We start from the raw sequence: 18,101 nt of genomic DNA on the forward strand, positions 1-18,101 counted from the left end.
AAAAACCTGCATAAAAAAATGGAAACTATTACAGCTGTAGGATGTAATTAAGGCATGTATGTATACTGACAGGATGTTCTATGTTTAAGGAAAAAGTTTCAGAAGCTCTTTTTTTTGGTGGGCTTTTGTGTTCTTCAGTTAGGCTCGCTTATTTTTCAATATCATAAGTGGACGGATAGAGATAACAATGTCTGCCCTTTCGAAACAGTCTTATTTTTTTTTATAAAATATACAACATGTAGAGTATAATATGCTGTCAGTCAAGTTAGAGAGAATTATAGCACTGTTAGGAATACCCCAAAGCAAAACATCAGCCAATCACCTGCGATTAAATACATTACAGCGTGGTATATGCGCATGCGCAAAAGGCACTATAAGTAATTGTTTTTACCTTTAAAATAATGTATTATAATTATAATTTAAGGATTTATGCCCTAAAACAAACAAAAATCCTCTAAAACATGAATTAAAATGATTTGGAAAGGAAGTGTTTTTCTACCTTGAAAGGCGCACCTCTCTGATTGGTGGTTCACTTCTGGAGGGAACCCAATATGAAAAAGCTGTCGCGTGGCGGTTATACGCTCGAGACAACTGATAAACGATGTCAAAAGAAGACAACAGGAATGCTAATCGAGCTTCGCTACTACGCATGTGTACAGACATTCTGTTACAGGTAAATAAATCTCACAGCATAGTTGCAGTGCTGTTAAACTCTGATTGAATTGCTGTGATTCTGAAGTAACGTTATGCTGGGGCCACGCCAAAAGATATTCGGGCCGATTTCTCCCCTTCCGACAGTCCTATGTAAAGTCCCGATGATCTTAAACGGCTCTAAAGATGATCTTATCAGATTTCCATGTGGTGTGATGTGTGTTAAGAGTGAATGAACCTGATCGGAAGAACATCGGAGCCGCCCCGATCGCGAATATAAATATTTACGATCAGAAATGCCGATGTGTGGGGGAAACCCCGAGGACAAACGCACAAGAACTCTGTTGATTGTCACGTGGAACAAAACAATACCCTATTAGAAAGCCAGCTGACAGAAGTATAACAACCGTAGTTATCACTTCAACAAACCCTTTTCTTTATTCTGTCAATTTAATTTCGAATAATTTCAATAAAACCAGGCTATGTGCAAGTGACAGTAGTGGTTGGAGTCCGAGTGTGCGGATGCTTTAAGGTGGAACAGAAAAAATAGGTCCAGTGGAGCCAGTAGACTCTTTCGGGTGATAATGTCAGCAGCTACTGTTTTTTTTGACAAAACTATTAATATTCTTTTTTAATTACTGTGAAGACATAAATACAACAATATTTGAGTTGCAATAAAATTATATCTAGTGCTGTGCCACTTTAAATGCTTTAGACGATGCTTCTTGAGCAATTTCTCAATGATGAATAATATTTTTAAATGACATAAAAGGTTATATGTACACATTTGTTTATGAACACATATATAATAAACAAAGCTTACAGTGAAATAATAAATACCTTATTCTGAAATCTCGAGAGAATTTGCGAGATTTCCTGTTTACAGTCATACTCTTTGAAAATCTGTGTGCTGTGCTTTCTTTGTCACATCACGGCGCACCCTACATTATAGGAGCAAAATGATTAAATCTAGGATTTTTTTCTCCTCATGTTTGTGGTCTCTTATCGTTTAAAACTCTTATAAGATTTAAAAAAAATCTTTTGGTGTGGCCCCAGTAGACATTTATCAACCAAATATTCTTTCAAAGCCACTTGTCTGTCAGGTCTTGATTTCCTCATACATAACATCTAAGCAGCCTGTGGGTTCATGTGGTTTTTGTTAATGAAGACTTCTTCTGGAATCTCCATTCACAATCTCGTGCATCCTTAAAAACACCATGAAAAGATTTTGTTTTTAATTTTTATTTGGTGGCTTAATGTGAGTGTTTCACGTGGATGTTGCCACATGGAGTTATGAAGAAAAATATCTTTATGCATTATGCATGTCTGATCCTATACAAACAGTGCATTTTTCACTAAAAGAAAACAATCACATACATCAGACTAATGTTCTCATAAGACAGTAACCCAATCCACCAAACTATCTATTGTAGCAAACTTTTCGCATTTGGCAATAGTGAGCATTAATTTTGGACCTGTTGCAATTCTATAAATTTTGTACAAACTTCACATCAGTGAACTTGTCTATATTTGGTATGGTACTGTGATGTTACACATACAGTATTGTTAGAAAAAATGCTTTGTGGAATGTAGCACCTCATAATAATCACCTGCATCATCGCTTCGTGGTAATGTTTAAAACCCTTAAATGTATTATAGCCTAAATGTGGCTTTGAATGGATTGATTAATGTGAAACCTTAAAGATGAATAATCTCACAGTGTGTTATTGCACACGAAGTTGCCGTCCAGAGAGATGTTTTAAGATCACCAGGATTTTATGATAGTATAATTGTGGAACAGTTATTAATCAAGCTGGAAAATATTTGACCTTGTTGGAAATTGCTGTACATGTAACAATGTACACGAAAAGCGACAGCTAATAACTAGCAGATCATCACCAGTACATTTCATCAAAATTTTGTACTTTATTAAAAGCAAAACTGTACAGCCATTTTAGGGTTTGGGGCTTTTATTTAATTAGTTTGGATATACATTTTTCTTAAATTATTTTCTTATCTGTTCAAAGACGACAATTAACTTGGGAATCATACAAAAATATAAAGAGAATTAATAGTTTACATAAATGCATATCATCACGTTAAAGAAAAAAATCTGTTTACACCAAACAAAGGTAGGCTAATCACAGAAGTCCATACGTGTAAAAAATAAAATCTCACCTCAGCTCCACTTTAATAACATTCCATGGCTTTCAAGACATTTCTAAAATTCCTCTAATCACAATTTTTCATTTGCCCTCATTTCTCAGATTATCCATCTCAACACAGGGAGTTTATCTGATGTCTGGTAATCTGTTATGAAATACAATGGATTTGTTAGTTATTACCTTGTATTATTTGTATCGTTCTGTGGAATATATCTGTAATATAATATATAATGTACAGTAACTGTGTCCTTTCGTTTCAACTGGCATTTCCTCTCCGAACTCACATGCATGTGCCATTACATACTTTTCCATTTTTTCCAGTCCCAGTCACCAGAAATTTCCCCAGCATATACGATTACAAATATCTTAAAAGTCAAAACAAAGATTTTTTTAAATGAGGTAAGAGATCAAAATGTACAGCTTTTACAGAATTCAATTTATAGTCCATAAGACAGAAATAAAGTACTAACACGTCCACAACGCTTGACTGCTTACTCAAAATACCTCTTTGAAAAAGTTGGTGCATTTTATCTTTTTAGCTTTCAAAAAGAAGAAACCATGACAGAACAGAATGTGTTCCCTCCCTGCTGTACGAAAGCATTCGTGTATAACACATTAGAGAGGAAATGGGTTTGCTGGAGGTCACAAGAGTTCCCGTTGGAAATCAAGGACAAAAAAAGGCTCCAAAAAAGGACAAATTACTCATTACTTACGAAACCAAAGGGTATCCAACTATACAATCTGAAAGTTTATCAGATGATTGGACACTGCTTTAGATGATGATAATGTCAAGAGGTAAAAGAACTTTGCCTCCTCCAGATGAACTTTTCAGATTGTTAATGGCGGCGTGATAAAATCTCTCACAAAACCAGCATCTGGCATTTCAATTCCAAAATGTCCTGAATCGTCCTATTGAATACATGCTTAATTGATCTGTTGCCTTTTCACCTGCAACTTCCTGTATACTTTCTAGCATTTCTTGTCATTCTTTAACCAGCTTTGTGAGCGCAGATCATTTTTGACCGTCAAAGCTGCAATTCGTAACTTTTTTTGGTTAAAAATGAACAATAATCTGTTACTGCGCAAGTATGTAAATCAGGCTTAAAGACTGCCCTCTGATTCACAATGGTAGGTTTATAAAAATGATTTATATGTTGAGCTGTTGAGTACAATTTTGTGGGACATTTCAGGTCGGCTTCCTCATATGTAAAGATTTGTATGTAAAGTAACCTGCAATTTTATGTTATAAACTGTGATGGTGATTTAAAGGTGTGCAATTTTTGGAGGATCTATTGACAGAAACGCAATATAATATACATAACTATGTCTTCAGAGTGTATAAAGACCTTACATAATGAAGCGTTATGTTTTTATAACCTTAGAATGAGATATTTCTATCTGCATACATCGTGGGTCCCCTTACAATTCACCATGTTGTTTTTACAGTAGCCCTAAACGGACAAACTGCTCTACAGAGTGCGATTAGTAAATACGTTATCTCCTTCAGCAAAGAAGCGAAAACATGACGACATCTTAGTTCTGTGTCTAGTTCTGTGGAGTGAGCCGTTGGTTGCAATTCACAACCTCACCACTAGATGCCGCAAAATTTCATAGACTGGACCTTTAAAGCAAAAGTTACGGATTGCAGCTTTAAATTATAATAGAGTCTTGGGCGGTTTCTAAAATTCTTGTGCAATAATTATTCCACATGTTCTGAGGTACAAACAGAAAGGGGGAAATATTTAAGGTTGCTTTTCCCTTTCTTTTCATTTGAAAGAATCTTTGGTCCAACCTTTCAAGTGCTCCTACTCATTTAATTGCTATTATTCAAACCAAGACATTTATAGGAAAAAAACTGTAAGTGCAACTCATACACAATTAGTATTTTCTTAGCAAGTTCTCTGAAATTTTAGAGTTTCACAATTTACTTTGTGCTGGCTCTCGCATTGAGCACTACTAAAGCCCACATAGAATCTGAACTGCATTTTTATTTTTACCTTACAAAATTAGCCAAAAATAAGGTTTGTCTTAAAAAGAAATTTACTGGAATTTAGCAAATTCCAAATTTCAGTACCTCATACATACAAGATGTTTGAAAATTTCATGTAATTTAAAATGTGCAAATGATGAGGGATGTGTAGAATGTTGGAAATGACATTTGGTTGAATTCTGCAGAATCGGTGGAGGCTTGTGAATAAACAAACATCACGCCATCTGCTCTTCCCACATGTCTGGTATGACTGGATATTAAAATAAAAAAACTAAAATATACAAAAATACACCAATGACACAAAACACACAAATATACTGCAAAAGCTGCACACAGACAGCTTCACCTCACTTCCACTGTCAAGTACCAACCTGACCGATTGCAAACGGACAAAATGAAAGACTTTCTTTTCATCTTTCTACCTTTGAAGTCTCTAGCCATTCATTTTTTATCAGGGGTTTGGTAACAGAAGTCCAAGCACTTTCACTGTAGCTCTAGGCAACGGGAGTTTTTGGATTTTTGGAAAGATAACAACTCTCTGAGGTCTCAGAGGTATTCTGTGTAAATGATACAAGGACTGGCGTCCTCCATGGATTCCAGCCTGACCGTGGACACGAACCTTCGCCGTCCGGCTCCGTTTTTGTTGCCGTTGTAGTTTAGCGTGGTGCGGTATGTATTCCGAGCGTGCTTTGGGAACACGATGGCTGTGCTTTGGAAGTGTATCGGCCTGTGCCGTGGCTCGAAGTGAACCTCTGTCTTGTAGCTGCGCCACGTGCAGTTCTGAACTGCCACAACTGTCTCGCTGAAGGACGTGGCGGTCGGGACTTGGGCGCAGTACACCTGGTCACGAAAATGTGTGTCTGAAGCGTACTTCACTGCCGAGTTAAACCTGACAGTGGTCAAATGACACAGATTTAACAGTCAAACATTGCTTAACTGAGAGGAATCAGAATGTAGGAGGGTTAGTTAGTCTGATGTATAGTACTGTGCAACAGACTGGCATGTTACATTTATCATTACTTGCAATGCCCATCAATTCAGTTCAGTTATCTTTTTATGTAGAAAGTAATATTACAGTTACTATTACTAATATACATCCCATGACTTCATTAATGGTGATATATTACTTCACTTACTTGATCTCTTTTTCTGGTTTGGGGTTGACCTCAATGCTCTCTCCATAGACCACAGGGTACATGCGCGATTTAGCATCTTGACCTTGCGAATTCAGCAGCAAGTACGGCAACTACAGAGGAAGACATTGAAAGACAGGTATTAGCTTGCCATTTTGATAACTTTCAGTATTTTTATTTGATGTAATTCTACATATAGAAGTAAATCTTAAAGATACTCAACGTTATATTAAATATATAACATTTTGATTCGGTTATAAATGTTCTGTTTGTTGTATTTTGTTCAAACGTTTGTGTAGTGTTAAAAAATCTTAAACAGGAAGTTCTTCTGGACCGGCATTGAACAAGCTTTGTTTACGTTTTACGAAGTGGTCTATACAATGAAATAGAAAGATGTAGGCAGAATACATTATGAAAAGCATGATTCACGAAGCATTCGCCAAGGTTTCACCCTTTGTAAGCAAAGAACTTTACTACATAACTAATGCTGCCTTCACGTGATCCCGGGAAATTCGATAGTTCCCACTTTAACCCAGAAATAATTTATGGAACGGTGCCCTTTTAATGTTAACACAGACACTTGTAATGTTTTATTGCTACTAAATCAATAGTAACATCAATGTTTTAATGTTCCTAAATACTTTTAATGTTACTAAATCCAGACGTTACTTCAACGTTTGTGGTGGGAAATATCCCACTTCCGAGGTGTCTTGACAACCATATGACAACCAATGTAGCCGTCCAGCAAAAGTCACTGCAGTTCTAAGAAAATTCTTAGAAATGTGGCCGTTTCCCCTTAAAATTACAGAAAAGATCCTAGTAAAGAAGAAAGTAATTCATAAAGCGTCTTAACCCTTAAAAGAGCTCTTGAGGTCCAAAATTGTAGGAGTAGCGAGGAGGACTTTTAAGAGGCTTAAGAGTTTCTTTAGAAGAAAATGGACGAAACACGAAAAGTGAGAAGAATGTGTTGCAATGCAGGACAGTTTCCATATTACTTTTAAGGTTTATCAGATTTTTTTTATTGTTTTTGTGTGTGTTCAACTTGATTTTCTTGTATAGCTGCTTTGATGCAATGCAAAATGTAAACACGCTATAACATTAAATGACATTGAATTGAATGACAGTGAGTTAACACAACACATTGGATGTTTGTGACCGATCCTATTAGAGACACGCTAACATCTCCAAGACAGCGCAGAAATGCCGTAGCTCCAGAAATAGAAGAAATCACTACATCAACATATTTAGCAACTGGAGAAATGCAGCTATGCAGCAGAGATGATTTGGTTCTGCCACAATCTTCTATAGTGATCACACAAACAATTACAGCACTTACAGAGACTTATTGTGTCACTGTTCATTTTCTATCAAATACGTTGACATTAACAGCATGGTAAAATAAAAAAATAAAGAATATATCTGTGTGTCTGTGTGCATGCGTGAGTATGGTAAAACAGAAAAAAATTACATGTGCAATTTCAAACTAATGACCCTATACTTAAAAGCGCTCTTCTTCCTTCTTGGCCAACCAACCAATCACAGTCTTCAAAAGACATAGCAACCAGGCCCGCCTCCTCACTAAGATAAAAGTTTTTGTCTTTTCCTTGCTCAGAGTTGCTCTTAGATTGATCCTGAATCAGTTTTAAGCTAAGACTCCTATGTAGACGTTTTTAAGCTAAATTAAGAGCTTTCTTAGAGGATTCTTAGAAGCTTTAAGAATACGGGCCCAGATTGACAAAAACAAAATTATTTCACTTTAAGTATGGACAAGCCTTACTATATTTGTTACCTGTTTGAGTTAGACTTAAGATGTGTAGTCAACTTGCCATATAATGTAGACCTCTTTTATACATTTAGGCCCGGTTTCACAGACACGGTTTAGCTTCAGCTGGGACTATGTTTTAGTTGAATTAAGATATTTATGTCACTTTTATAAAAATGCCTTAGAAGAATACATTACTGGTGTGCATCTCGAGACAAAACAATGGCACTGATATATTTTAAGATATTTCTGGGCAAGTTATTTTCAGTTAAGACAGGTCACACATTAATTTTAATCTGGGACTAGCCTTAAACCTTGTCTGTGAAACCGGGCCTTAGTGTCTGCTGCCTGTAAATGTCAGTCTAAAGTAATAGTCCAGTCTTTTTAACTGATTTCAGCAGCAGGCTATGATACAAGCAGATTATATTTTGAGTTCCCGTGCTGATATATTTGGCGGTCAGACAAACGGCAACAATTCTGCAGTGCGTGTGGGAACACAGATCAGTCTGTGCGTGTCCACCTGCTGCAGTCATCAGCACACACACCACATGCACACTCAGCACCTTCCTCAGCCTCCAGCACGTGCTCTTCTTTATCTCTGAAACATTCAAACGAATTCCTCAGCAATGTATCCTCGTCCAGACGTCCAGTCAGACGTGACCTGGGGTACGTGGGCTCTGCCTGAGCTGGAGCCAAACATTTTTCAACTCGCAGATCCAGTAAAGCGAGAAAATCTGCAGGCATGTCTACACTGGCCGCTGGCTCATATTCAAATACATGATAAGCTGCATTTTTAGCCCTGTGTGAACCTGTTTCGTAAAGAAACTGTTATTCTGCATGAGCGTAACAGTATAGCAGTTTTACACATAGTAACTAGTAGTGTATCAATACGTTTTCATTTTCAGATTGTCAACTGTTGCGTTAAAGAGTATTTGATAAGTTACGTCTAAGCCTCCTTTACAATTGTTTAGAAGCAACTTGTTGAAAGGTCATTTTTTTGGATGTATGAAGTAATTTCCCCTTAGGTTCAAACAGGTGTCCTCATAGCATTTGACTGGAAAATGTATAATTTTGCTTTGTGTTTGATGATTTAAAGGGATAGTCCACCCTAAAAATAAAAATGTAGTCAACTATTCACCCTCATGTCATTTAAAACCTGTATTTGACACTTCTTTCTTGAGAAATGTCTCGGTGGTTTGGAGTCCATACAATGGAAGTCGAAGGAGTTCAATGTTGTTTGGTCACCAACATTCATCAAAACATCTTCTTTTGTGTTTTGCTAGCGAAAGAAAGAAAGTCAAACAGGTTTGGAATGACATGAAGGTTAGTAAATGATGACAAAATGATGAGAGAGGGTGGTTTGACTCCCAGTCAGCAGTTAGTAAATGTATGCGCTGATGAGTTTGGAAATCTCCTATGAATGCAAAACAAGCATACCAACACTACAAATGATCCATTTTCTAACATGCATGCTGTTTATGAGACGTTTCCAGCCACCTCCTGCTGTCCAATGGACGTGATCCAACATGAGAAAGATTGAGCTCTTAAACATGTGTCTGTGCCCATATGTATGGAAGAGAGAAATTACAGTACAAGAGTATTTTTTCCTCTATTCCCAGTGTTAAGTCCAGGACGGACACTGAGTCCACTGTGCCGTTACACAATGTGCCACCAAGCACAAACCCAGGGGACACAGTCACATGACAGTCAGTCATATGCGCACATGAACCCACAGCAGGGACACGCTGGCCCATTAGAGCAGGTGAAGCTGTCCTGTATCAAGGTTAGGAGTCATTACTCAGAACAGTTCCAGCGAAATATTCGGTTACATTAGCAGTTCTAAAGAGGTACTGAATCGGTCAGAGTGGTTACTGAATTGACATCTATTGGACTTTATTTTGACACCTATCTGCATTGATACATTATAACTTACATTACACGTCAATAAAATTGACATTTTTGGATTAAATCCCAACAAAATTATGCTGTTGCCGTTTTCTGTTGCTGTGTGCCCTTGTATCGCCATTCCCACGGTATACTGCTCTCTCTCTCTCACTCTTGGCTTTGTCTCACATAGAGGTATTTTGTGGTGTGGTTGCTGTGGTCGTCATGTTTACATTTATACATTTAGCAGACTTTAATCCAAAAAGACTCGCAGTGCCTTCCAGGTACATTCTGTTCAGTGCATTTCCTGAGAATCGAACCCACAACCTTGGCATTGTTAGCGCCAAAAAGAGCTTGAAGTTCTAGCATTTCTTAATTGCATCAGAAGGTATTTTTCGTGATGATCCTTACCATAACACTGAACTTTATATTGTGTTTAATATGATATTGTTTGGTTTGCTTCATTTGTTATTTTACTCATAGCTCTGCACCCTTTGATTCTTCAATTTAAGTGATAGAGGGATAGTTCACCCTAAAATGAAAATTCTGTCATCATTTACTCACCCTGTTGTCATTTCAAACCTGTGTGACTTTGTTTCTTCTGCAGAAAACAAAAGAAGATATTTTGAACAATGTTGTTAACTGGTACCCATTGACTTGCATTGGTTTTGTGTTCATATAATAGAAGTGAATGGCTACCGGCACTGTTCGGTTACTAACTATAGTGTTAGAAGTTGGACAAAACTATGTGAGCGTGTAAACACAGCGCGCAAGCAGATTACAGCTGCGCAGGCACACTGAAAACGCTCGCGCGTAAAATGTAAACCTGTAGAGATCGCAAATCTCTAACTTGAACACAAAAACCAAGATTGTGCACGTAAATCAAGACTTACGAGGGGAAATAACAAACCCCCGAGTCAAAGCAGTCGCTCGCGCACAGTATTGACTACACGCGCAAGTGCTACTCTACGCACGCGCGAGCTGGAATTCTTCACACGCGAGACTCATTTTGACTTTTGGCACTAAGGGGGCGGGACACTGCGATTTTGTGACAACAAATGCCATTGGCCCTGCTCCTTTCTGGAACTCCCGTTGTGATTGGCTGTTGCTGCCGCCCTCAATTCGATGACAGAACAGGAGAGATGGCAGGACATTCAGGAAAATAGGATCTAAGGAATTCACGTTAAGTAATATTTTATATGTTGGACCAAATGCAGGAAAATGAATGTGTGCAGTAAGGAGATTTATTAGAAACACTGTGTTAATATAACAAAAAATGAATTTATATGAAAGCCCTTCAGCTCTGCATTCAGCAATAGCAAATGTGCATTACCAGTGGTCGCCTTTTTGTAGATAAGTCAGCAAAATAGATTAGTAAAATGTGTTATGATATAACGTTATATTACAATTTAACATAGACCTAAGGTTTTTTTTAACATCAACCCTGATACTACAGTCTTGTCATCACTTCAAGAGTGCAGAAGGACCCACAGCATGTCAGCTGGTGAAGACTGGGCCGTTCGTGAAAGCGCTAGCATTAGCTAATGCTAAAGATTCGACATGTTTTACTTACATTTTACGTCACAATCTGTACAAATATCCCCAGTGTTTATCAAATCTTTAGCATTAGCTAATGCTAGTGCTTTCACCAACGGCCCATTCTTCAGCAGCCAAAGCAATTAGAGCAGAGGTTATTGGCCCTAGTATGATGTTCGTTTTATTTATCAAATTACATTTTCTTTACTTTTAATTTGTGTGTATTCTGCCTTTAAATGTTTAACATGTTCTGTATTCTTTTTAAGAGGTAAATGATTTTTTGTTAAGCGAAAATCATGTCTAATAAACCATAAAACTTCAATGTATTAAATTTATTTAATATTATTAATATTCAATATTTTTCAATATTTATTAAAAGTTTAAGTAAAAAAGTCATAAAAACAATATTTCATTATTTGTTAGGGTTTAGTGAGAAAGACATCGCTTTTTAAATTATGTCGCCATTAAAAAGGCTCATTAGACTGTGTTAAAAACAAGAACAGGCTACATTCTGTGTTTTTGAACACATTAAGCTATGTGGGTAAACAAATAATACAGACCAATCGCTTTTTATCTCATGCCAAGCGATAAAGAAACTCGTTAATAGCAGACGGTCCTATCATATGGATATAGACTTAGATATAGATATTATTTCATGTATTCTTATTAAAGAAAACCAAGCTATTTCAGCATGCTGCCATATTCCGGCTGTAGAGAAAGGAACTCATCCGTTTGCTCAGACTCTGAGACAGACAGATGACTCTGTGAAGCGAGTTGATTTGTACTTTTTGTTTAAATCATTTTGATAAATGTAATTTCAATACTTCAATATGTCAGTCGTTTCTTCAAATAGGCTACAACAGACAACAGTGTTTTGCGCAATAGGCTAGTGATGTTCAAAAATACGAGCTCGAAGGCTGCTTGCATTCGGCAAAGCCTTTGTATGCACTGCCTAACATACAGAAAACTCGGGCATTTACCATTGTGCATACAGGAAAATATTTCTGCGCTTTTAAGTTCTTTTATTTGCCGTTTAATTAAACTATTTGTAAATGAGTAACAACAGTTTTTTTTTATTACATCTTCATTGATAAATTGAAGATACAGGCTGATTCAGTCCTTGAATTATGTTTATTTGTAAAATAAATAGATCCTATTTTCCCAAATTTCCTGCCATCTCTCCTGTTCTGTCATCGGCTTGAGGGCGGCAGCAACAGCCAATCACAACGGGAGTTCCAGAAAGGAGCAGGGCCAATGGCATTTGTTGTCACAAAATCGCAGTGTCCCGCCCCCTTAGTGCCAAAAGTCAAAATGAGTCACGCGAGAGAAGAATACCAGCTCGCGCGTGCGTAGAGTAGCACTTGCGCGTGTAGTCAATACTGTGCGCGAGCGACTGCTTTGACTCGGGGGTTTGTTATTTCCCCTCGTAAGTCTTGATTTACGTGCACAATCTTGGTTTTTGTGTTCAAGTTAGAGATTTGCGATCTCTACAGGTTTACATTTTACGCGCGAGCGTTTTCAGTGTGCCCGCGCAGCTGTAATCTGCTTGCGCGCTGTGTTTACACGCTCACATAGTTTTGTCCAACTTCTAACGCCATACTAACTTCCTTCAAAATATCTTCTGTGGAGGAAAGAAAGTCATACAGGTTTGAAATGAGGATTAGTAAACGATGACAGAATTTTGGGAATTTCTGGCAAACAGAGTAATTGCAGAGTAATCAGTTTCTTATGCAATTGACTGCAACAGTTCGTGTCAGATCTGCCCCTCGAAAATAGATGGGATAATTTTGTTTTTACATGGCTTACAAAAACACCTCTCAAAATAGACCTTTGGCTACATAATGAGAGGAAAACTGATGCAGGCAGACACGTCTTCTGCAAACATGCATGTTGCATACACCGAATACACACGCTGGGACACAACAGCGGAAAATGCAACGTGCACCAAACAATGATGGCTTTGTATGCCCACTTTTTCTTTTTTCTTTTTCTCCGGGAGAGCAGTTGGTCTTCATATATTGCATGTTGCCTGCGGGGTCGACCACATTTGTATACATTTAAGTAATAGGATTTTGGAAATGGCTTTCAGCGCAGAATTCTCAGAAGGGTTGCCTTGTGAGCTTTCAAATGTGTTAAAACCCGTAAAGAGCAAAATGTATGTTGCACAGATAAACTTTTCTATTTTACTGAGGTATAGTAGGTGGTTAAGGAACGTTTGTCTGAACATTAGAGCAGTTTCCAAACAAGTGCATGCATGTTTGTCAAACAGGCAAATAAGGAGTGTCTAAGTGATCATTTATACGATCCAGAATGCCTTTGGATAGCAGCTTTTTGCGGCGTGCTCGGGCAAGGCATTTGTGCCGCACAATAGCACTAAATTCGATTATATGGATTATATGTTGTTTTGACACGAGTTGAACTGTCGATGAGCTCTTGAGGGAAAACATAATTTCCTACCCTAGTAAATGCATGCAGTATGAAGTGTTGGAAGCGGTTCCTAAGTGACTCTCAATTTAAGTTTTGTAGTTACTCATGCTGTAATGTTCTCAGATATGTTTTCAGATGTCAGGTACAGACAGTGTTAGGTTGGCGTGCTTACAGAATGTAACCTTTCAGAGATAGAAATAAGATCCTAAGTTATGCCCAGTCTGTTGATCTATGTGTGCTGTATTGTACTGTAACATGAACATATGCTGTCCAGTACTATATGTGTGTCTCTTTGCAGAGCTTGTTTGTGTGTATGTGCTGTAAAAGGTTGCTATGAGGAAGGAGGGACAGAGAGATCGGTTACAGTTACCAGTTCACCAAACACAAGGTCATCTTGTTTACATAAACTGTCTCTCTCTCTCATGACCAGAGGATGTAAGGAGGGGGTAGAGAGAGAGAGAGTGAGAGAGACAGTTTATGTAAACAAGTTGACCTTGTGTTTGGTGAACTGGTAACTGTAACCGATCTCTCTGTCCCTCCTTCCTCATCCAGTCTCTAGAGGAACGGCCACCTGAAGCTCTGTATTTCAGGACATTGTTTGATTTCTTCTAATTATTTGGCCCTTACATTACCTCCAGGTTGTCAACAGTGTCAGTTTTTCCAGAAATTGCTTTTCATTATCTTAACCCTCATTACAATCCTATCTGGGATGGATAAACATTACGTTTTATTTTAGGTGGCAATAAAAGAAAAGATCATTGACAAATATTTAAAACTGAAGAAGATGAAGCATATGTTCATCTATCATGTTCTTCAAACTTATAACTCTTTGACACTTGGCATACAACACTTGGCAAAAAAGGTTCTTTACAGTAAATGGTACCTTATGGACCTTTAACATCCACAGAATTGTTCTATTGCACAAAAAGGTTTTTTGCAATAGGAAAAGGCTCTACAGACTACAAGAAAGTAACACATAAATGTGTCTTTTAAGAATCTTTGACTTAAAGGTTCTTTGGTGGGAACCAAAAATGGTTCTTCTATGCCATTGCTGCATAGAAGTGTATCTCAGCCCTGATGCTCGAAACACCAAACCGCTTCTTTACATACAGTATAGTTAAACCTGCTGTCTGAATATTGCACAACATGATTTACACAAACAGGCCATGTTCCTGTGTCAACGTCCTTTGTAGGTCTAGTGCCCTAACCCTAAAATCAAAAGGCACTGACCGCTCCATAAGAATGTTGTTCCACTGCCAACAAAGGAAGATGATTCTGAAACATGCCCTGCTTGAGTAAACATCGCGTTTGGCTCTGAGGCTTCATTAGACGAATGCATACCAGTTTGCCCTCACGGCTCTCCTTTCTGTTGTATCCCTGCAGCTCGTTTGGCGTCGAACAGCTCCCAGAGCGAGACTCAATGATCCCCGGCGACAGAGAGTAGAAGGGCGGGCTGGGGCTCGGAGGGAGTCCGGAATCTGGACTATCGAGCAGTCCCTCCCGGTTCTTTCCTTTCAGACTCTCATCCATAGCTTGCAAATGTAAGTGGCCCACCATTTCTGGAAGAGCGCAAATCTAAAACCAGGCGAACTGACTCCGAAAGAGACGGTGCGTGCGCGCGGTATAAGTTAAAATCCCATATCAGAAGCGCAGAAGAGACCCGGTGCTCCAACAGATGTCTAAAACAAGAGAAGCACAACATAGATTGAATATTACACAATATTGCAGTTTTGCATTCTAAATAACACCAGTGCGTCAATATGACTGCCATAAAACCAAGCTAGATCGTGGGTATAACCTTTGAGCTCCATTCTGACGCGTGAACACGCAAATGATGCTCCAAAGGATTAAATTATCAGACATTCAAAACGTATCTGTACTTACAGGAAGTACAAGTCAAGTATCCTACGAAAATTACAGTACAGTACAATAAACATAGTTTAACTTTGCTATTTGTTATTAAACTAACGTTACACTGTAACAACTCAGGATTTGGTAATAAAAAACTAACGTTAATACTACAAAAAGGTCATCAATCCAGCAAAAAACACGGTAACTACGCTTTTACTACAGTAAAATGGTTCATTTTCATAAAGGTGACGCTTAATCATACACAATAGATAAACCGCCGTTAAATTAAATCATATTATATAAAAAACTTTTTATAAGGAGACGGAATATGAACTTCAGTGAGTTTCTGCTAATTTACCTTTAAATTGCAGCGATCCCAGCAGGTTCGAAATCAACGCAGCACTTAATTCATGATCTCAGATGAGTAAAATCCACAACAGACGCGATTACTTCCACGGCAAAGTGTTGAAAAAAGCTTAAATTCACAGATGTCGTATGTGTCAGTAGTTTCCAGCTCATTCAGTTAAAACAGCGCCCGGCTCTTCTGTTCGTCTCTTTCCCTCAGAAGCGCAAAAGTCTGTGAGCTGAGCGCGCACCCCGACCGCCAGCAGCCAATCCAGAGCAGCCGAGGAGGTGATGTCGTTACCGCCTTCCGCCAGCAGGGGGAGCGGCAATTGAAAATACTTTGACCTACATTTAACAAAAGCGGGTCCTTACAAATTTGTTAGGCTGTACAATTATAGCTTCGGAGGAAACCGCGGGCATTTGTGTATAACATTTGTGTAAATCCGTTTATAATTTTGGAAATGTTTAAAACAGACTCGTGCTGCTAAAATAAAGAGTGAAATGTAAGCTGCTTCTGCTCTTTTAAAGAACGTTTTAGTTTAATTGGTCTCATCTTTTTTAGAAAGTGTATTGGGCTACTGTGGGATTAAGTGTGTCACACAAATTAGGGTAAACAGATTTTTTGCATACACATAGCTTTCCAATTCTGCAGTGTAATTCAACTGAGCACCGTAAACAATAGTTAAAGCACAGGTAAAGCCAGTATTAAGTTTGCGTGTTTGAAGGCGTTTTAAGACATGTTCTTAAAGTTTTGACTGGTGTGTAGTTGTATTTCAAGTTTGGGTGGAGTTAGGGTGGGTGCTTCAACACTTACACAAGTAGTGGGTGGCATCAGGGTTTGCCAATCTCAAAAAACCAACACGTACACACATAGAGGTCTGACAGACATGAATCTGGTTAAAGAAAAACAAAGTTAGGGAAAAAAGATAACAGTGTTGGCAGCAAGACCGGGCTAAAGTGTGGAGAGAATTTGGCACTCATTTACAAAACCTGAAGCAGTGTCTGTGCTCATGTGAGCAGATTTTTCTTACATCTCTAATCTCTGTATACTGATTTTGACACAGAAACATGCACATGCATACATGCACACATTTAGACATGAACAGAACCAGCAAACAGATTGAGACGTTGATGGTTCAGCAGTTTTCTGACTTTGGTCTGGCAAAATGCCAGAAATAACAGCACAGTGTTTATTGTATGAATGTGATTTTGCCAAACAAAGGTGCCTTCATGGCAGAGAACATAAGTGTTGAGTGTTAGAATACAATCCCCAGGTCTTAAACTTTACAAACTCATTCACACACACATGCACACGTCTATACGCATATCTATACGCACGAATGTGAATTTCATATTTGAATGTCCACTTCAACAATTTTAAGTAAATACTTAAAAACTTTGTTTTTGCTAGTACAGAAACATTTCATAAACTGGACTCAAGGTTAGCTGTGAAAAAAGAGAGTTTGTCCAAAATGACAGTGCAGTCCTCTATATTCTGCAGACCATATGTACACATCTCACACAAACACCTTACAGTTCTCTGTGTTTGCATAGAGGATTCTCACCTTGACTTTGTTTTTGTGGAGAACACAAAGAATCCTCTGTGTAAGAACTCTCTCTCTCTCTCTCTCTCTCTCTCTCTCTCTCTCTCTCACACTCTCTCTCTATTTTCCCCTCGACTTGCGATATGTTTTACTGACTCACTGTTGTGATTCATATTGCCTGTCTGAAATGGCGTGTTTGTAAATAGTTTGAAGTGATTACCCTTTCGCGCATCGTGTGGTTTTACTCCCTCTCAAAACCAGACAGACACTTGGTTTGTGTGTCATGTTTAGATGTGCCTGATAGAAACAAGTTTGATGTATGTTGTCGAGCACACACACACTCAAGCATCAGCCAATGAACATGTTGTATCAAAGCAATAACTTCCTTTCCCATCATCCTTTCCCGGTTTTCACACGTGTTGGCACAGATAATACCACTGTGAAACCTGGCAACCTAATGCATGTGTGGACACTCTGATACACACACACTCTGCCAAACCAGCTGTGAAGAGGAGGGTCAAAGTCCAGGTGTGTGTGTGTACCGAACGTGCATTTCAGTGGTTTTGACAGAACAGCCGTTTGTTTAGTGTCTGGCTCTGAGGGAGGAAGCTTATGCGTGTACAATGCATAATTCCAAACCTCATTTTAGTTAATCATACACACACACACACACACACACACACACACACACATACATAAACCCAATATTTATGGAATAGCACAAATAAACAGGTCTTAATGCGGCAAGAGTTTCTTGAGAAAAAGACTATTACACATAACATGTACAGCACACACACACACACACACACACGC

At 38.3% G+C, this 18,101-nt stretch overlaps 1 protein-coding gene across 1 annotated transcript; it reads right to left on the reverse strand.

Moving 5' to 3' along the window:
• Positions 1–1,933: 1,933 nt before the first annotated feature.
• On the reverse strand, positions 1,934–16,006 carry rflna (refilin A). The gene is made up of 4 exons (XM_057357360.1): positions 15,758–16,006; positions 14,890–15,227; positions 5,943–6,052; positions 1,934–5,695 (listed from the first exon to the last, which is right to left on the reverse strand). Exons 2-4 carry the CDS (start codon positions 15,103–15,105, stop codon positions 5,353–5,355), a joined length of 669 nt encoding a protein of 222 aa, XP_057213343.1. The 5' UTR covers positions 15,106–15,227; positions 15,758–16,006; the 3' UTR covers positions 1,934–5,352.
• Between the last annotated feature and the right edge of the window lie 2,095 nt (positions 16,007–18,101).

The sequence above is a fragment of the Triplophysa rosa genome, linkage group LG17, assembly GCF_024868665.1.
Source record: "Triplophysa rosa linkage group LG17, Trosa_1v2, whole genome shotgun sequence".
NCBI classification, from domain to species: domain Eukaryota; kingdom Metazoa; phylum Chordata; class Actinopteri; order Cypriniformes; family Nemacheilidae; genus Triplophysa; species Triplophysa rosa.